This window comes from Megascapheus bottae, chromosome 15 (assembly GCF_031878675.1).
Source record: "Megascapheus bottae isolate mThoBot1 chromosome 15, mThoBot2.hap1, whole genome shotgun sequence".
Taxonomy (NCBI): Eukaryota; Metazoa; Chordata; class Mammalia; order Rodentia; family Geomyidae; genus Megascapheus; species Megascapheus bottae.
The window spans coordinates 30,655,933-30,677,928 of record NC_143523.1 but is presented as its reverse complement, the minus strand read 5'-3'; the positions used below and the strand labels follow the sequence as shown (position 1 = coordinate 30,677,928).

Sequence of the window (21,996 nt, the reverse complement as noted above, 5' to 3'; positions counted from 1 at the left end):
ATATATTCTCTTGTAATTTGAGAATCAGCACACAATCATGTTGGAGTTCATTCCTTCCCAGAATTTCTTGGGCTCCTGCCTCTATTTCATGTGCAAACAGCAGATCTGATTTTGTGAGACCACTCTCTTTGGAGATATACCTTTGGGCCATGCAGGAAGTACAAAGCATACACCGCAGGGCATGAATTTTAAATTATAGGATTTGTTTACAGCCAATTTGATGGATCAGTTATGGCCTTAGAACTTATAACTATCTCTTTAAAAGAAAGCACATTATATTCTTATGAATAGCACTCAAAAATTACTAAAGAGTAAACTAGATGAAAAGACAATGCTTCATTGAGGTATGACAACTTCAACTTTTTAAAAAATGAGCATTTTAGTGTATTATATATTAATGTTCTGAGAAGAGTGGGGGAATAAGACACTAGTAATCATTGCCAAGTGAGATACTAGCACACCTTTGAATTAAATTCAAAGTTTAAATAAACTTTCAAAATTTTAATATATTACCGATGACAATATGGGCTTAAAGCATCTTCCAATATCAATTTTTTTTAGATTAAGAAATACCTTTGAACTAGTTTTCACATCTGTGATAAAAGCATTAAGCTAGAAAAGGAGAGAATGTAGTAGGATAGTCATACGCTAGCTTCAGGGATTGACCAACTCTGATGTTTATGCTAAATCTGTCCAGTCAGTTTTGTTTGTAAATAAAGTCATTTCTATCTGTGTGGCTTGTATTATATCAGAGTATTCATTCAAGAAGTTAGTTGCAAATTCAACTGAGAGTTATTATCTGGCCTACACTATCTGTGTATTTACCATCTGGCTATTATAGGAAAAAAATCTTCTAATGCCTGTACTAGATTCAGTACTTTGTAAGTCATGTTGAGGATTTGAGATTTAATCCTATATGCCTGGGGAGGTATTAAAGGGCTTGGAACAGGAAAGCAGGTGGCATGAAGAGATGTGGGCTTTGAGAAGACCAATCTGGCTATGTGAAAACAGAATTAGAGAAGAGAATCATGACTGGGCCTGTTGAGAGAAAGCAGTGCCTGTCACTGACAGTGGCAATGAGGAGAAGGGAGTTCAAAGTTTATTTTGAATTTTTAAAGCATAGTTTAGTAACATAATGATCATTAACATGAAAGAGAGGAAGAAGCCAGAGGTGAGCCTTGGGATTTGCCCCCAAACAACAAGGAGATTTCTGACTCTATTTTAAGAAACAGGAAAGACTAGAGGAGAGGAAAAAAAAACCCAGAATTTTCAGAACTAAGAAAGTGAGAAACTGACAACCAGTAAGAAACATGCTAGGTTTGATTTAAAAAAAAAAATAAAATCAAACAGCTCTCACAAGTATTTCCGTTCTGGGTTGGACAAAAATCTTCCCTCTATATTCTCTCTATATAATCCCCTTTATAATTTCCTAATTCTGTTGTGAGCTATCAGCCCTTGTGGCACATGGCTGTATTCCTTCTCTTCAGGAGTCTGAGATCTGAAGACCGTAGTTCACAGCTGGCTGTGGCAGACTAGTTTGTTGTGTTCTGATGAAGCAGAAAGAACTAGACTGGAAGCCTGGCGTAACTGGTAGAGCACCAGCACAGGCCAACAAGTTGAATGAGAGTCCCAGGTCCTGAATTCCAGTCCTGATAACCCCAACCTCAACTCATAATTCTGCTCGTATTTCTTTAAGGTTCTATCTGTGAGTCTGCATATGTTTCAGGGTCTGTTTGAGACAAGTTTTGTCCTTTTGGCTGAGACCCCCCTGTTCCCCTCAAGCTTTATGAAAACATGTATTTACCCTGGGACATCCTGTTTCTGTGTTTATTTGCTCTGTCAAAGGAAAACCAGAAGGGTTTTCAATGGTCTTTTAATTGGGCCTTACCCAGGTCCCTGGAGCAAAGGATTTATCTTGACTCACATTTCATTTTCCAGTCCCTTGATGCTGTTCTCCTTCCACAATGTGTACAAGGCAGCTTTGGTTTTCTCTGATGACAGTGCACTAAAATGTTCCACTTTCCCCATTTTCCTCAGCAGTGTGCAACCACCCCTTATTATACATTGTTATTCTGGCCTACTCAGCACCGTGCCCTATATGGAAATTTGTGTGTTGAGTGGTATTATGATTGGACTATTTTCCTCAATTGAGCAAGGCTATTCCCTCGAGCCAGCAAGCACACTGGTTTGCCTCTGAGAATATCACTTTATCACTGTAGTTGCATAATTGGGTTCAGCTTCAGATTTGTTCAAAGGGATTCTGTGGATGGATGAAATATCTTTGGGCTAGAGAATTTGACCTAAAGCTTTGTTCTAGCTCATTTGGTTCATTAAAGAGAAGTTATTGCTTTGACATTATAAAATGTTGAATTTAAAAATACTCCATGTAACCAATTTCAAATAATCAAATACAAATATCCAATATATCAGATACAAAGTGAGATACTGTAACAATATGAGATAACAAAGGGACAGCAAAAGAGATGAGAGATAACATAGTACATTAAGGACAACAATCACTCATTATATGGCTTTTGTTTCTATATCCTAGAGGTCCTTTCATTTAGCATCATACTATATGGCCTTATGTATCTAGGTTTTGCTCTTTTGCAAATTGGATAGGGAAGGGGAGAAAACAGGATGAGAGGTGGGGGTGGGGGGGAGAGGGAAATGGGGACCAAGACATGAGAAAGGGTATCAATGTATGTGAATTAATGCACCTTCTATCTGGCGAATATAATGTAACCCTTCTTTTTTTCTTTTCTTTTTTCTTTTTTTTTTTTTTTGCCAGTCCTGGGCTTGAGCTCAGGGCCTGAGCATTGTCCTTGGACTTTCTCAAGGCTAGAGCTCTACCACTTGAGCCTCAGCACCACTTCCGACTTTTTTCTATGTATGTGGTACCGAGGAATCAAACCTGGGTCCTCGAGCATGCTAGGCAAGCACTCCACCACTAGGCCAAACTCCCGGCCCATAATGTAACCCTTCTACTAATTACAATAAAAATATATTAAAAATACTCCATGTAATCAGATGGTGAAGTTTTATTTATGGCAGTATCAAAATAGTCTCATCTGCATTTGTGAGGAATTTTACAGGGTTACTGTGGTCAGTCGTACCTCCTTTTCTAATAAGATGGATGAAATTATCCTTCTTGGCAAGTTTTGACAGAAAAAAAATATATGAGAGTATTTTAGCAAAAGTTATTAAATCAAAGGAACTATAATACTTATTATAATTTTAGCTAAACTCTGGAGAAGGCACTCATGAAGGGAAAAAGAACAAACCAGTATTTGACTTTTTAATAAAATAGAATGCATATGGTTCAGTTGATCTTACGATTCTGAAGTGTTTTCCCTAACCCAGTTAAATAATATAAGGGCAAGTAACAACAGCAACAAAGAATTCATTAGGTACATTTAAAATATAAATCCATTTCTGTGTGAAAACTATATTTTAAGTCAGGGATGCTTCATTTTTAAAAATAGGAATTTGTAATGTTTTATACTCTCCTATCCCCATACAGTAGTTATAAATATTAATGTAATTCAATAGATTCTTTTCATTTCTGATATTTAATCTTCATATTATGGAGGGAATTCAATGTCCTGTACAATTCATGTGAATTCCTCTCATATAAATGAGCACATATATGAAACCTATAAGAACAATGATTGCTAAAAATACCAGGGCCCACAAATGATCTTAGAGAGTATAACAAAGCATTTTTAGCTCACTTAATAACAAGAAAATCATTGGTAATAAGCCAAAGATCTTTTTAGGCTGAATGAGTCAATGCTGTCATATCTGAATATAAAGATGGCTTGGTAATTTTGCACTGAGTTAAAGATGCTGATATGAAGTATTGATAAACTTCAATAAAATGATTTCCTGTGGTAGGATTCTGTTCTTGAGTGTCTCAGTCCTTCAATTTACTCCATAGTATCTTACCATCAGATATTCTCTACTGTAGTTAAAAGCTTTGTTCAAAAAGTGATATGAGAATCCATAAAAAGAAAACCTGAATCTAACTTAAATATTCTCTCTTTAACACCTTATTCAGGTAGAAAGATACTGTTTAGCCACACATGAATGTGTAAGTATTGTGGTTTTTAACAAAACATCTTTTGACAATTTCTTTTTCTCTTTTTATTCTCAAAATGAGTAAGTGTGTATAGCTGGTAAGTTGAGAACATAAAATAATTTATGTTTAAGCAGTTATAAAATAACATTTTCTATGCACATACTATGTTCTATGTGTAGTGCCAGGAGTTGGGGATATACCATGTCATTTCACCTTTATTAACATTTCTGAAAGACATATGTGCAGTAGAGTTAAGTAAATCTCAGAGAGATTAAGAAACTCATGGTCATAGGGCTTTTAGTCAAGTCACATGAAGATGCTGGTATTCAAACATTTCTAATCTACAGAAACACAGCAGCAGTAGCACATACTTTAAGTAGCATATGGTTTAATTTTAATCACTGAATTACAGTTTGAAGGTAAGTGTGTGATTTCAAAATCGATAGTCCTATGCTGGCTAGTACTAATTATTTTTGACCACATATGCTAATAAAGACACAATCATGAATTATATTGTAAATAATTAATCACTCATTTAGCTTGAACCTATCATCTATGGCATGATTTGTATCATTTAATATCATCATGACATAAAAATGACAACTGCCAAAGTGCAGCAGAGCTATGGCACATTTGCAGACCTTAACACATATTGTCTAAGTTAAATATCTCAGCTGGAGAACAGTTGTTTTTTCAACCCAGTATTAAAAAGAAATATATTGCACAAAGAGAACAGCAGGACTCTTTGAAGCATACATAACCTTGGAAATCAGGATCTGTATTGCAGGACATCATTCAAAGCAGATGCATATTCTCCAGAGACCAGGGTAAAACTGCTGAGAATAAAAATACGGAGACTACTTGTACCTCTTTGAGAAGAAGGTTTGATAATATAGTCAGATATTCCCCATGCTCTAGCCACGATACTGAGCATCCAAGGGAAAACTTCTGATCTGTCCCACTTGCCAAGGATTCACATATGTTCTTCATTGGCTTCCAGATTCAGCAATGAAATAGAGAGCTCATTAATTTTACATGACTTAAAGGGTAATGGTAACAGATACCTAAACTGTCTGAGAGATAAATAATTTGCTTTCAGATAATTACTTTACTCTGCCTGCTATGTGTATGATCAATACTAAAATTTTTATTTCTCAAAGGAGGCCATCAGGACCAGAAAAAAGTATATCAGGGTTGAATAAAGGATGGCTAGTTCTGAAAATATTGAAGTATGGAGTAAACACTCCTACTATGCTGCAATGTTCACGTGTTCATGTATATCATTTTTTTGCCAGTCCTGGAGTTTGAACTCAGGGTCTGGGCCCTGTCCTTGGACACGTTTTTGCTCCAGACCAGTGCTCTATGACTTGAGCCACAGCACTACTTCCGGCTTTTTCTGTGTACGTGGTACCGAGGAATCGAACGCAGGGCTTTGTTCATGCTATGGGAGCACCCTATCACTAGGCCATGCTTCTGGGCCCTCTTATGTTCAGTTTTGATCAAGATAAGAAAGGTTATTGGATGCATGGGATGCAGGATGAATAGGAATGTATATTCCCACTGAAGGAGAGAGCTAATTGTGGAGAAAGAGGCAGATTTTGCTGTCAGGACAGAACAGTTCTTTAGCCCCTGAGACATTCAGATTGATCTGAGTAAGAATAGTTGCCAGTGAGGAAAATGATGAAATCTTTCCTGAGGGAGCTCTAGGTAAAGGAATCATCTCATCTCTTCAGAACTGTGTCACAGACAAAAAATGGACCACAGTGAAGACTTGTCAGGTTCTTATCCAGCTCAAGTTTTTACTATATCTAAAGACCTGAGGCTCACAAGTTTGTTTTGAGTTTTACAATACTTTCCTTAATTTGCAAAGCCTCTGAGATGCCTCTAGAATGATTAAAAAACACAGGCACTTGTCTGGGAAGCAGAGTTGCACACATTATTTTGAGCCCTGGCTTGCAACTCAGAGTGTTGACAGCTTCACTTCAGACTGCAGTAGGGACTTAACTTCAAGATCCTTCAATACAGCTCAGTCCCACAGAGACAGCCCTTTTTTGTTTCTATCTCCCTTAACAGATTGACATAGTTATAGGTATTAAGGAAATTGCAAGCTGTACTTGCTACATTTGCAGTCCAGAAGATGAGGTCTTCATTCAAAACAAGGTTCTCATGTGGGTGCGTGGATTCAGAGTTCAGCGGATGCTAAATTTCTAAAGAAACCATAAAATTCCACCTGATTTCATTTAAGATATTTAAAAAATATGACTGAGCTACCTCACTTTATATGAGAGCCTCTCATAAACAGGAACCATGGATACTAGCAATTGCTCATATCTGTGTCCTACAGAGGTGGTAGGAGCTGTTGAAGAGTCACAGAGCACACAATAAACAAATTATAGACATTATACTAATCCTGTAGCACAATCTGGAGCCTATTGTCTCCCTCTTCTTTATTTCTCCCTCTCCCCTATTCCCTGGGATGTCCCAAATTTTCTGTTCAGTTAAGTAGAGCCAAGAAACTCTCATTTTTCTAATTACCAAACTGGTACTCACAAGACAAAGGAATCATTGTGTTAAAAGGACAGTGATTATAAATAATGGCAACATTGTTGACAATGTATTTAATGTGCTAGGTTGTTTCTTATAGAATAGTTGCATATCTATTTCTTTTTTTTTTTTCCAGTCCTGGGCTTGAGCTCAGGGCCTGAGCACTGTCCTTGGACTTTCTCAAGGCTAGAGCTCTACCACTTGAGCCTCAGCACCACTTCCGGCTTTTTTCTATGTATGTGGTACCGAGGAATCGAACCCGGGTCTTCATGCATGCTAGGCAAGCACTTTAACCACTAGGCCAAACTCCCGGCCCCAGCATATCTATTTCTTAACCTTTGTCAGTGGGGAGGACAGAGGGATTGTGTCAATTTCTACCAATTTACCTTGCTGATTTTTCCCTCTTTCCTTTCCATTGGCAAACTTGCTCCCTTACAAAGCCAGCTGGTACTGGAGTTTCTCCTTATTGTTTTCTTGCAAAACTGGCAGCAGTGTTTTCTGTTGCTCTCAACTATGACCTACCTGTACAGGTCAGATCTGTGCAATGATTCATTACAAACTGATCTAATTCTCACTCGTGGTTGAATAGTCGATAGAAAACTATTCTAAGTCACCAAGACATCTGACTTTTAAGTTCTGGACTAACTCCTGGCCAACCTGAAGGCCTTTTTGTAAATCTTTACCTCCCACTCAGGCCAACACTACAAGTGAAAATATCATTCTCAGAGTGCAGTGCAAGCAGAAGACAAAGGTGGAGTGTTGACGCGCAGAGAGACTTGAGGTATTTAATGTTCAGGCCTCATTTCCTAGAGAAGATGCTGTATAAATCTGTAATTGGAAAAGGTTTATAGCTATAGAAATGCCAGGCAGCTGTAAACTCCAGATTTTCTTTATCCTTTTGTTCACTGCTTCTTGGACATTTCATGACTCATTTACATTTATTGAACTTTTTGGCACCCCAGAAGAAAGTTAAGTACTAGGTCGTGCTAAAGTTTCTGATTTATTTATGGATTCCAGTGTTCGAAGACTGGGATGTAGCCCAGTGGGAGAATACTTGTGCTGCATTCAGGAGGCTCTTGATTTGATCCCCATGGCTATAAACACACACATACACACACACACACACACACACACACACACACACACACACACACACACACACACACACGAGTACTGCTTTCTTTTTCGTTTTGTTGGTCATGGGGCTTGAATTCTGGACCTAGGTGCTATGCCTGAGTTCTTTTGCTCAGGGCCAGTGCTTTACCACTTGAGCCACAGCTCTGTTTCCAGTTTTCTGGTGGTTAATTGGAGATTAATTGGAGGAAATTCTCAGGGAATTTCTTACCTGGGATGGCTTTGAACCATGATCCTCAGATTTCAGTCTCCTGAGTATCTAGGATTATAGGTCTGAGCCACAGTTACCAGGCCAAAAATACTGCTTTCTATTTAGAACAATTACTGAGTGGCTAATGTTTGTTATGCATTTTGTTAGATATATAAGTACTATATAATACTTATACATGAAAATAGTTTAGCCAGACATAGTGGCCCATGCTTGACATTGTATCATTTTGTACCTTTCATTTTCTCACATATGGTATATATCTATATATCTATATCTATATCTATCTATATCTATCTATATATACTATATATATAAATATATATATAAATATTTTTTTCCAGGAGCCAGGGTTGGGCTGGCTTGGTTGGCAATCTATCACATAAACCATGCCTTTAGTGTGACTTTCTGTTGGATTTTGTTTGGAGACAGGGCCGCTAGACACTTCTGCTGTGTCTGGCCGCAAACCTTAATCCTCAAGATCATCATTCTGAATAAGTAGGATTACAGCTACTCAGGAAACAGATCTGGGGATCTCAGTTCCAGCTAGTCCAGAAAAGTCCCCACAAGACTCTCTATGCAAACAAGCCAGAAGTGGCACTGTGGACAGCACCCATGCCCTGAGTTCAAACCTTAGGAAAAGTTAAAAAAAGGAAGAATATGGTAATGAAATGACTGGTCTAGTTAAATATTAATATTAATATTAATAAAAGTGAGCATTATATGAACATTTATATCATGTGAAGGAACTTGACATGTTTAGTACTCTGGCCATTGATAGTGAAAACAAACATGGTTTAAATGCAGGCAGTTAGATTTTATGCTAGGAAATGTCATTAGCAGAAGCTTCTCCTAATTTAAAACATACTTAAGAGAGAATTAATTTTGTATGCAAATGACAAAAGAAAGCAAGTATTATTTTGTCAGTTGAAGTGGCACCCCTGTAAGCTATAGAAAAATCATAGCTTATAATTCACTTAGTTCTATAGTTTTATAAAATTTTGGAAACTCTGGCATTACAAATGTTACAAACTCTCATTTGAGAGTTTCTTAATATTCTTATTTTTCAACTTGTCTAGTTTTATAAACTGTTATTGTAAGGTAGTGTGAGTGCTTTCAAATTCACCCACTCCGTTTGTGTAGTGGATTTAGTTTTTTAGGAGATATGACTACTATTTCTTTCCTTACTGAAAGCCTTTTACAGTGAAAAAAATTGTTTAATCTATCTTTATCCAGACATTGAAATCTTCCAAGATATTGGAAAAATCACTGTACAAAACTTACAGAAAATTGGTTTGTCTTCTCCAAACTGTCATTCCTTTTTTTTTTTTTTTTTTTGCCAGTCCTGGGCTTGAGCTCAGGGCCTGAGCACTGTCCTTGAACTTTCTCAAGGCTAGAGCTCTACCACTTGAGCCTCAGCACCACTTCCAGCTTTTTTCTATGTATGTGGTACCGAGGACTCGAACCCGGGTCTTCATGCATGCTAGGCAAGCACTTTAACCAGTAGGCCAAACTCCCGGCCCCTCATTCCTTTCTTTTTAAATATATTTTTATTGTAATTAATAGAAGGATTACATTATATTTGCCAGATAGAAGGTGCATTACTTCACAAACATTGCTACTCTTTCTCTTGTTTTTGTCCCCATTTCTCCCACTCCCTCCCCTCTTTATGTGCCCATTTTAGAATGGAGCCTTTTATTTGCAATGTGATTCTACTGGGCGATAATGGGCATTGCTGATAACTGACCCAGCAATAAATGCTAGTTGCTTTTCTCCCCCAAACTCTGTTTTATTTGAGTCAGTGATCCCTCACATAACTAATAGGAAGATAATCCCAGTAACAGATTTCTCTAGGCTTATAAATTAGAGCTGGGGCTAGTTGAGTGACTCAATTCTGGTCTTTTATGGCATAGAAAAATAAATCCTTTAAGGAGCTCTTGGAAATATTTACTTGATTCATAGAAAGTCAGTGAATGTGCCTTCTTTATAACCATGTTTTGGGGGGTATCTATGGGATTCCAATGGCTACTGGCATGTGCTACCTTTCCTCCAAATATGTCACCATCAAGAATGGAGGAGATAATTGGGGATGTAACTCAGAAGTTCAATGCTGGTTCAGCATGAACAAAACCCTGAGTTTGTTCCTAAGACAAGAGGGGGGGAGGGCGGGAGGGAGGGAAGGAAGGTAGGAAGGAAGGAAGAAGGAAGGAAGGAAGGAAGGAAGGAAGGAAGGAAGGAAGGAAGGAAGGGGAGAAGAATGAAACATAAGACCTTGAAGATATTTCTCAATTTCTTAAAACCCTTAATATCTTTTACTTAGACAACTCAGGGAACTAACAAAATCTGAAAGACTAAGTGGATTGAAAAGCCGAAATTCCTCACAGTTCTGGAGCCAGGAATATCCAATTTCAAGATGGGTTTCTGGCATGCAGCTGCCTATTTTCTTGATATGCCCTCAAAGGATCTTGGTGTGAAAGCTTTGCAAAGAGAAATGGTGTTCTTCTTTTATATGGCTAGCTATTAATCCACTTAGATTTGGATCTCATCTTTACAACCTCTTGTAATCTTAATGATTCCTCAAAGCTCTATCCACGTTTAATCTACCACACTGGAATTAGGGCTTTGTGATGGCTAATTTTGATTGTCAACTTGATTAGACTGAAAGCTGTCAAAGAGATTAGGAAAGCCTATTTCTGACTGTGTCTGTGAGAGTATTTCTAGAGTGGATTAAGATATGCTCTGAATGTGGGCCACACTATCCACTAGGCATGGGGCCCAAACAGAAAAGGGAAAGTAGGAAAAAGAAGTCACACTCTACTTCCAAGGGGTCATGAGGCAAGCAGGGGTCCACTATGTACCTTTGCTGCCATATTGCTCTCCCTCTCATCATGCTCTGAGCAATGGAGCCCTGACTACAACCTAAAACTTCAGATTTATATTATCCAAATTAAATCCTTTTACATTCTCCTCTCAGTTATCTGTCCCAGTGACAAAAACACTGAAGAACATAGTCTTTAGAATATGACTTTACAGCCATATAATTTCAGTGCTTAGCAGATAAGATGACTCATGTCCTGGTGTTTTTTTCAAATAAGTTTATTTTTTCTGTTAAGTACAGCTGAATATACACCCAAATAGATTTCTTACGAAGGAATTTATAAAAGATCATGTCTATTTCATGGCGTATAACTTGAGAAGAAGAATGACTATTTTCTTTCCCTCAGAACAAAGAAGTTGTAGAGTTAAAATGCTTAGACTATTGCTGTGATTGGGCATTTCATGAACTGCCGATTGTACATATATGTGGTATCATGTTAACATAAACAGTTCTGCCCTTAGGGAGTTTTAAGCTATAAAAGAAACATTTTTTAAAGATCATGTACTCTGATAGAAAAATCACACATCAACCTAGTTCTATCATTATGAAATTCTGGCCAGTCAAGAGACATTAGCTGGTGATTTTTATCAAGAGAGCTTTCTAACTAACAGCTTGATGAATCCATTACAGTGCTATAACCCTGTAACAACTTCAGGCAACAATTCCTTTGGAGAATTATTTTAGACCATTATAGATTACTCATGAAAAGCAGTATCAGTCCTACAAATAAGAATGCCATCTTACTTTTTTTTGTTTGAAATAAATAAGTCATATTTTTTCTTTCAATTCCAATCTAGTTTTTAGAGCTATCTTCAGCAAAAAAAGGTGAGGCAATAGATTTTTTTTTTATCAGATTCTAGGAAATCTCTCCTGAAATATTTTGTCTAGCATTTTAATTACTATATGTACAGAGTAATTTACCTTTCTTTCCCTCTAAATGAAACCTAAGCCACAAAATTGTATTGGAGTAAAGAATTTCTTACTTTAGTAAAATTCACCTTTCATTTCTAGCCAGGAAAGTGGAAGATCACACTTATCAAACTTAAGAACTCCCAAACCAAATAAACACAAATTGAGCTCCATCAAGAGTGGATGATGAATGATACATTTGCATATACAATGAGCCCTATTAAAGCAATCAAACACAGACCATTTTGAAATCTTAAACCTACTGACACTATTTCCATGAACTCAGTAATATGAACCATGTGGTGAATGATGTCTGAAAAACTGCTGGTTTCACTGTGAATTTTATGACTGGGCAAATGAGACATTAAATTTTATCCCCTGTGGCTTGAAGTTAAATGCTTGCTCTGTTCAGAATGGCAACACTCAATTACACAGCATTCTTCACGATCTACACCCACCATTGTTACTGTATTAAGGGAAATAATGGGGTACTGACCTATATGGCGCTTCTTATTATCAATGGAGACGAAGCGTATGCAGGGATTACTGGTGATGTACTTCCCACCCCAAGGGACATCAATCTTCGTGCCAGCGTCATAAAAGAGGCCTAGGGCATAGCGGGAGGAGTAGCTCACAGACTCTAGTTGCTGCCTTTGACATTCACTCATTACTGTAAAAGAAAAAATAAAGGGCATCAGACTTGAAAATAATCTTTTCTTTCAGTACACCAATACAATGTTTCTTTAAACCAGTTCCAATTATTTCCATCATCTTCCTCTTAGTATTAACTTTAAAAGGCAATATGAGCCGGGAGTTTGGCCTAGTGGTTAAAGTGCTTGCCTAGCATGCATGAAGACCCGGGTTCAATTCCTCGCTACCACAAACAAAGAAAAAAAAAAGCCGGAAGTGGTGCTGAGGCTCAAGTGGTAGAGCTCTAGCCTTGAGAAAGTCCAAGGACAGTGCTCAGGTCCTGAGCTCAAGCCCAGGACTGGCCAAAAAAAAAAAAAAAGGCAATATGAAATAGCTTGAGTTTTAACTTCTTTTCAGAATGATCACTGATGCTGGGGGAGTTATTTTTCATTTGGCAAAGGCCTACACTTGTTTGAGTGGCTATCAAAGCTCTCAACGTCTGGTTCTCAGTGGCTTTTCTAGACTGATCCTATTCCATCACTGGACTTTGATCCTTTGACTGTCTAGAAACACACATATTTTGTGTACAGACCATCTACTATATGTCAGGCTTTTTTCATATATTTTTTATTGTAATTAATAGAAGGGTTATATTATATTCGCCAGATAGAAGGTGCATTACTTCACATACATTGATACCCTTTCTCATGTCTTGGTCCCCATTTCCCTGCCCCCCGCCCCTACCTCTCATCTTGTTTTCCCCCCTTCCCTATCCAATTTCAAATAACCAAATACCAATATATCCAATATGTCAGATAACAAAGTGAGATACTATAACAATATGAGATAACCAAGCAAAAGAGATGAGAGATAACATAGTACATTAAGGACAACAATCATTCATTATATGGCTTTTGTTTCTATATCCTAGAGGTCCTTTCTTTCTTTTCTTTTTTTTTTTGCCAGTCCTGGGCTTGAGTGCAGGGCCTGAGCACTGTCCTTGGACTTTCCTCAAGGCTAGTGTTCTACCCTGAGCCACCGCACCGCTTTTTCTATGTATGTGGTACCGAGGAATTGAACCTGGGTCTTCTTGCATGCTAGGCAGGCCCTCTACCACTAGGCCAAACTCCTGGCACCCTAGAGGTCCTTTCATTTAGCATCATACTGTATGGCCTTATGGATCTAGGTTTTGCTGTATGGCCTTATGTCATGCTAAATATGTGACATAGTATTTTACTCTATCATCACAAGCAAGGAGACTGTGTTCCACCTATCATGACTTCTTAAAATTCTCATACCACATAACAATTTTGTCATCTCTCCACTAGTAGATCTTATTAGGTCCTTCAGCAAAAGGATCACACCGTGGTCATTTTTGTTACATGCACTTTCCTACTCACTAAAGGCACAAGGATGGAACTATAAAGGGAAAGAAAGGGAAACACAGATATGCAATGAGTTGATACACTTAATCTCTGAACACAATGTCTAAGCAATAATGTAAAAAACAGGAAAAAAAAGAATTGTAAGAATTGGGTTCAATGGAATTCTATGCTGCTGTCAGAAAGAACGACATCGCCCCATTTGTTAGGAAATGGAAAGACTTAGAAAAAATCATATTAAGTGAAGTAAGCCAGACTCAAAGGAACTTAGGCTCAATGGGCTCTCCTAGCAGAGCCCTTGGGCTCTCCTAGCAGAGATTTGCAATAGAGCAAAACCTTGATACAAAAGGCCATATAGTATGACACTAAATGAAAGGATCTCTAGGATATAGAAACATAAGCCATATAATGAGTGATTGTTGTCCTTAATGTACTATGTTATCTCTCATCTCTTTTGCTGTCCCTTGGTTATCTCATATTGTTACAGTATCTCACTTTGTTACCTGATATATTGGATATATTTGTATTTGGTTATTTGAAATTGGATAGGGAAGGGGGAAAAACAAGATGAGGGGTGGGGGAAGGAGGGAAATGGGGACCAAGACAGGTGGAAGGGTATCAATGTATGTGAATTAATGCACCTTCTGTCTGGCAAATATCATATAACCCTTCTATTAATTACAATAAAAAATATATGAGAAAAAAAGAATTGGGTGCAACTGTTGATTCTGTCACTTACTATGTAGCATTGTTTAAACGACTTAATCACTCTGAATATAGTTTCATTGTCTATAACTGACAATATTTGGACAGACTACATTATTGTGTTGTGAGGATAAGATAAAATGATGTATAGCACAGTGCTTGGTTCATAACAAATGTTCACTAAATAGCAACCTTTTATATGATAGACAAACATATTTAGGAAACTGAGACAGCAATATAAAAAAGAAGATAATACAATGATGCAAAAGAAAAAATACTCAAATGCTTAAATTCTCATCTCTACTCCACCCTGATAATTATCTCAGATAGCTGCTTATTCATATATGTTCAGCCCTGTTATTTAGAGACTGAGAGTCTCAATAATAGGAAACAACTTTATTTAAATCTTTGCAAGTGATTTTAGGTGTAGAAAGAGTCAGGAAAGGGAATTTAATAAGTAATGATTGTATTAGAACCTCATATAATTTTAGGCGGTATCTGAATTAACATTTCAGAATCAGGGTATCACTTTAATTTTCACCAAAGCCCTGCCAAGATAGGTAGCTAATCATCCTCACTTTATATCTTTGGGAAACTGAGTTTTAGAAAGGTAACCTGCCCTCGATTCCACTGTGCCTACAATGAAGAGTCAAGAGGAATCTAGAGTGCCCACACTAGAATCATGGAAAAATCTTCACTACCTCAGACTTGCCCCTGCTTATCTTAGTTTCAAAGTGGACTCAAACACTGCTTTGTTCTCTGACATTAATAGGTATCTTGTATACACAGATAAAAGTCATTGTTCCCTTCAACCATCATTTTCTGTCTTATTAAAAATGTTAACTACTTGATGAATGCATGTTCTTCTGACATTAACGTCATTACAGTCAATGAATTTGGCATTTCATTTTTATTATTAAAATTTTGTTTTCCAAGTTATGGCTTGGTGTTAATGCTTACTGTTCTCTGAGAAGAGGTAAAAAACAAAGACAGTAGCAAGTAAGTTTGTACCACCAAGTTCCCCCTTTTTAAAGTTAACCAGCCAGATAAAAGCAACAAACAAACAAAAACACAAAACACAAAACTCCCAAACAACAAAAAAAAAATGCTGGGTGCTAATGGCTTATGCCTGTAACACTAGCTACCCAGGAAGCTGAGAACTGAGATTGTGGTTCAAAGCCAGCCCAGGAAGGAAAGTCTCTGAGACTTTTATCTCCAGTTAATCACAGAAAAATCTGGAAGGCATCTCCATGGAATCACAGAAAAATCCGGAAGTTGTGCTGTGGCTCTGGTAATAGAGGAGTAGCCTTGAACAAAAGAAACCCAGCAACACCCAGGTTCACAGTTCCCTAGGACAGGCAAAATAAACAAACAAATAAATAAATCAACCAAATACAGCTGTGCAGCAAGTTATCTAGAAAGAGAAAGGACCTCAGTTTTCTTTTTAAAGCCAAACTAAGGATCACTCAGATTCATCATCAAATTGGACCTTCTCTTATCCCCACCGATAGTTGTGCATTTAGCTAATTTTTAGCCACAATGTCAAGTGGTAATTCCTATTGGACAGCTCTTTGAAAAGGGAATAAGCATCTTTATAGAGAGAATGAATAAGCTTAAACATCCTTCTTCGAAGAGGGATGGCTACAGTTGATGCTGAGAACAGGAACTTCTAAGACTTCTGACAGAAGTTATCTCAAGATTAGGACATATGTAAAGTTATACAGGCAAGACCTAACAACATCATCTCATGTTTTATGAAAAAAAAATCCCTATGCAAAATGATGCAGGAACTAGACCTCCCCAGCACATACATTGGTAAACAAAGTCACTATCACATATTCACAAAGCACATTTTGGAGGGATGGGGCATTTAGAGACATAGGCAGAAGACTTTAGCGTAGAAGAAAACAGAGGCTGGAATATGGATTTCTTGGGCTCCTTCCTGTTTCTTAAATGCTGGTAAATGCTGAGTTCCTCCATAGCCCCCTGGCTCTAACTCTTCTGGGATATTGCTAACCTTTTCTTCCCTCGTTCACACATTAGGCTTAAGGAGAGCTTCCTGCTCTTACTTGTTTCTGGGTGTTACAATATCCTTTGTTGGTTGCCTTAATTCTGCCCTGGTTTTGGCTTAGTAAATGCCTCTTCAGCAAATTCTGTCAGTAAAACTTTTTCAAAGTACAACCTCTTTCTTACTGAGCTCCTAACTGAAACAATACTGAAAAAAAAATCTTCTCCATCTTCTAGGAAAGCATTCTGAAAGGAAGTATGACACATTCCGTACTTATGCAGTGATAGAGATCAATTTCCTAAAATCCAATCCTTGGGTACAGGAGTAAACCAAATGAAAATATTTTATAATCTATGAAGGTCTGTGTTACTTTAAAAGGAAGCAAGGTGCTAGTGTCAATTGTATTTCTCTTCATGTACTATAGACTTTTGGGGCATGATAATAAATATTTCAATGTTTATAATAAAAAAACACCTTTGAGTATTAATACATCATTTATCACTGATATTATAGTTCATGGTAAACAATGCTTACATTGATATTTTGTGTGCACAAAACCTTAGCCTCCCACCAGAAGTTTGTTTATAGTTAGTTACAAACCATTGCTAGTTTCCTGATTTAGCAGAAGGACAGTTGAAGTTAGGAGGTAAATTATCATAACTGATGAAGGGAAATAGCTCTTGCTTATTGTTTTTATCTTGTATGTTGAATTCTAAGAATGTCAAAACATTGTATTTACTGATTCAACATCAGTCTATCTAGTTCTGTAGATACACAAAAATAACAGCATCTTAGCCAGAATGTCTAATTTTTCCCTTACTCAAAATGGCTGGAAAAATCACGGTGAAAGATCCATTTTCCATAAATAATTCACAGAAGAGTTTGAAATTTTACCATTCACGAGCATTCCAATTTGTAAAAGCATTCCCTTTGTGTAAAAGCATCACAGACTCATCTTGTTTCACTTCACCTGGAATAAATTGAACGTTCACTTGGACTCTGTAGGTACAGAAGTCATTAAGCCTAGGAGCCCAGTTTCAGAAATAGTTTTGGCAAGCAATAAATCTAGAGTTTATTGGTGACAGACTTCAGCGGTTTTATCTCTGTGGTATTTCCCTGGGGAAATATGTTTTACCCTGAGAGGTATCTCTGGAGTCAGGAAAATTTGGGTTTGAATTCGGATTCTGACATTTGTATGACCTTAGTCAAGTTACTTAATCTGTCTTAGCATTTGTTTTCCTGTAAAAGAAGAATAGTGCCTCTCTTTAAGGATTATTAAGAAAATGTAATAATAGAAAAGACAATACCTAGTATTTATTATGAGTCTTATAAAACCCCAATATTGTAGTACTTTAAAAATCTTTGGCCCATCTTTTAATGGGATGGTTGTTTCTTTGGAGATTAGTTTTGGAGTGATTCAATTTTTTGAGCTGTTGATATATTTTAGATATGAGGCCTTTGTCTGTTGTATGGTTAGTGAAGATCTTCTCCCATTCTGTAGGCTTTCTAGTTACTTTGCTAGCTTTGTCTTTTGCCATACAGAAGCTCTGCAGTTTAATGCAGTCATACTTATCCAGACTTTCTCTGATTTGTTGTGTTTCTGGGTCCTTAATGTACTATGTTATCCCTCATCTCTTTTGTTGTCCCTTGGTTATCTCATATGATTACAGTATTTTACTTTGTTATCTGGTATATGGTATATATGCTTATTTGGTTATTTGAAATTGAATAGAGAAGGGGGAAAACAAGATGAGGGCTGGGGTGGGGGGAGGGAAATGGGGACCAAGACATGAGAAAGGGTATCAATGTTTGTGAATTAATGCACCTTCTATCTGGCAAATAGCATGTAACCCTTCTATTAATTACAATAAAATACTTGAAATAAAATCTGTAAGAGGAAAAGTCTGGGTGATTGGGGTGGTGAATATAATTGAAATGTATTATGTATGTATGAAAATAGCATAATGAGATGTACTAAAACAGTTAAAAAAGAGGAAGAGACCAGAGAGTGGCTAAAAAAATGCAACATTAGATAGGATACAAGCGACATAAGTATGCATGTATATAATTATCTTAATAAAACCCCTCTATACAATTAATGAATGTTAATGAAAAATTTTCAAGAGTCTTCAAAAGTCTTTACAGGTGCTATGGGCAACTGTGTATGTAAGCGCTAAAGGTCTACTTCAGGGCCTTGCTCTTGCTGTCACTGTCACTGAATTACATTTCCAGCCTTGGTCGTTTATTATTGTTGAAACATATTAAAATAGTACCAAAGCAAAAAACATCTCTCTGGTTGGCAAAGTCATTTTGTTTTTCTGACCAATGGATAAGAACCATCAAAACAAAACCTATCTATAGTTTAGTAAATATATTAAAAGAATTCAATAACAATTGTAGGACTCTTTGGCTATTTAGTTTTGTCTTTAAAACTGAGTAAAACCTCATATTTTAGGTCATCAGTCTAATTACATTTTTTGTTTCTCCTCATCCCTCTACTATGTAACCTACTATGTAACCTAGGCTGGCCTCAAGATTATATTCTTGGCTCAGTCTCCTAAGTGTTATGTTGGGATTACAGGTGTAAACAATCATTATATATACATACATATTCATCATATAATATATTCATAATTCCAATAATTAGGAGACTTGTTCCCATTTCATTTTCCTATGTGTCTTATGTGCACATATACATATTATAATATATATTCCTGAAATAGGAAAAAACTATATATACATAAGAAAAATAAATACATGCATGCATGCATGCATACATACATACATACATACATACATACATACATACATACAGGTGCCAAAGAAATAGACTTCTTTGTATTTTTCTTTTGTCACTTGGAATTGTATTTGATGAATAATTTAGGATTAAACTGTTCTTACACTTACATCTTAATGGGAAAGGTTAATCCTTGTGTAAATATAAAATTTAATAGGTAAACTAATCTATTCATTATGCATAACTGTTCCTTTTGGAAATTAAGAGAACACATTTAAAAAGTATGATGTTTTAAGGCAAAAAAATCCTTATCTGGTAGAAAAAAATTATCTTCCTATTTCTCAAATTTTGTAGGACCTTAACTAACCATGCGTTAAGTAATGCTTAATAGATAGTCAAAATTTGTAAATATAATAGCATTTAATTAATCTTTCCTTCATCTTATTTTGTTCCTGACCCTGAGCAGGGGAATAAAAATAACCAAGATACTTTTTTGTAGTGTTTTTTTAGGTTTGGTGATTAATCCTGTTACACCGGGGCAGTTTCATGCTAGAAGGGTTTAGTGGGAATATCAAGGCCCAGTCTGTTGGCCTATAGCCAGCGTTGTGTTGAGCCAGGTCTGATCTTCTTTCCCTTTCCTCATGGAGAGTTTTCTATTGCTTGTGCTTTCCCATCTCAATAATCATAAAGAACAATCTGTCAAGGAGGAACAAAAGAAGACAATATTTCTTTTCGGGTCCCTGCTTCTAGTGCCTACTTGGTACTTTTTTCCTCAATCACTCAAGTAAGAGTAGCTGTGCAGTTATGGCTGTAGCTGGCCTTTCATAAAAATTCCCAACTTTCTTGCAAGCACGTGAAGCCTATGATCCATTACAAACTTGCCACTTACCCTTTCTTTATCTGAAGGTCCTATGAAAACTAAAATAATATTCAGTTGTTTCTATGGCAACAAGTTCTAAGCACAGGGTTAGAAAAATAAACACTTTGAAATGCAGAAGCAGTTTTTGAACAAATGAGAGATTAGTTATCTAAAGCAAGGTTGAGCATAGGCCGCTATGCATGCAAAACTGTGTTAGCCACTGTAAAAAAATTTTTCAACCAAACACTCAGCAGAATGTAGCAGATTTCAGACTGAGATAAGAAATAATTTCACCAGAGTTGTTGTTAATTTTATTTTTAGGGACCTTCTTTTTGAGTTTCAGAATCTAAATCAGAATTGGTTTTCTTATTTTCTTCTCAGAACACACACACAGTAAGTCTGGAAACCACAATAACATGGTTGGAAAATGCTTGCCTTATTTCCATGCATTCTCAACTTTTTAGACCATTATGCCATTATTCTTCTTGAAGGAAAAGTGCTGAGTTTCAGATGGGAAAGAATATGAAAATAAAAGCATTGTGTGTGCAAAAATGTCACAGAATATCATGCATATTTTACAGCTTTTCTTCTTAGCCTAGACATTTAATTACTTTTTGGCTATGCCATTCATGAGCAATATAGTTATTTTAAAATTCATAACAATAAAAACTTTATTACATGTTACTTCATATTTTCATACAACTTTTTTATATTTATGGCTAGAGTGACTTTATATTGAGGCAATGAGTGAAGAATTAATACTCTAATTTGAAACTTTTATAGTTTTGAAAACCATAAAGTCATGTTTGCAAGGTTCTAGAATCTGAGGCAAAATGTCAGAATCTGATGGTGTATTCTAACAGACTCAAAACTATGTTCATCTTGTACTCAGCAGATCTGCTAGCTGCTTTTCTGTTTACATAATTGCAACTCTCCACAATGCTTAGCTAGAGCCAAAGCAAATAAACTGAACTGGAGAATAAAATATTTAAGTGGCACTAAGCTTCATTTAGTAGAAGCCTACAGCAGTTTACTTATTTTAAAAATCATATTCTTTCACAGGTAACAAAAATCTTCATTTGATTAGAAAGCACAATTACATTGGTCATTTTTTTGTTGTCTTTGGGTTTTATTGTACTCGTTCTATTGAAATAGAATTTTCACTGCCAGGTATCAATTATTTCCCCTATTTCTCATCCAACTTTTATATCGCTACAGATGTTCAATGCTAACAACTGAAGTTATCTTTAACCAGGCATGTGTAACTCTGAGCCTCAGTGAAGGCTCTGTATATGAACATGAATAAGTAGGAAGCAGAATAATGTGATGCATATTATATTCAGATTCCCTGTCTGTTAAGTAGTGACAGGACCAAGAGTAAATGGTTTTGAGAAAGATTAGAAGATCAGAAATTATACAAAAATACAAGTACAATGCATATTCAATTTCCTACCCATCCTTAGTAGAAAACAGGTGAAAGCAAAAAATGAATAATTATTGTCCCAAAGAAATTAGTTTTCTTCCTTCTTACTACATTTTCTAGATCCGTACCTCTACCATGTACTGAGGCAGGGACATGATTTTTTTTGCTTTCTATCTTAACATATCTGCTTCACAAATCTGTATAGTCCTTGCTTGCAGGTGAATGTTCACATTTGCTAGATCATCATCTCCATGTTTGGACGACCAGTGATATGTCATTCCATTACTCAGAGATCAAAATCCAGAGTTCAAACTTCTTTATACCTGGGCTAAGTAGATCTTCTTAGGAACATTAAAATGGAGCTAGTCTCACTGATTTACAAGGACATGTAGAATAAAATTATTGAGTTATCTGGTAAACTCTTTCAGACCCATCACATGTAGTTCCAACCTCAGTGATGTATGTCCTCTGTAGATTGTGTTTACAAGTCACTGCCTG

General features: G+C 36.5%; 1 protein-coding gene across 4 annotated transcripts in view; it reads right to left on the bottom strand.

Moving 5' to 3' along the window:
- Positions 1–21,996, bottom strand: part of Rnls (renalase, FAD dependent amine oxidase) — a 310,493-nt gene that overhangs the window by 136,167 nt on the left and 152,330 nt on the right. For all 4 annotated transcript variants that reach the window (XR_016537827.1, XM_090346317.1, XM_090346318.1 and 1 more), the window contains exon 5: positions 12,251–12,424. Coding sequence is in view for 3 of the 4 variants with exons in the window: in XM_090346317.1 (XP_090202443.1) it covers positions 12,251–12,424 (174 nt within the window). In the remaining variant the exon portion in view is untranslated. The remainder of the gene's footprint in view (positions 1–12,250; positions 12,425–21,996) is intronic.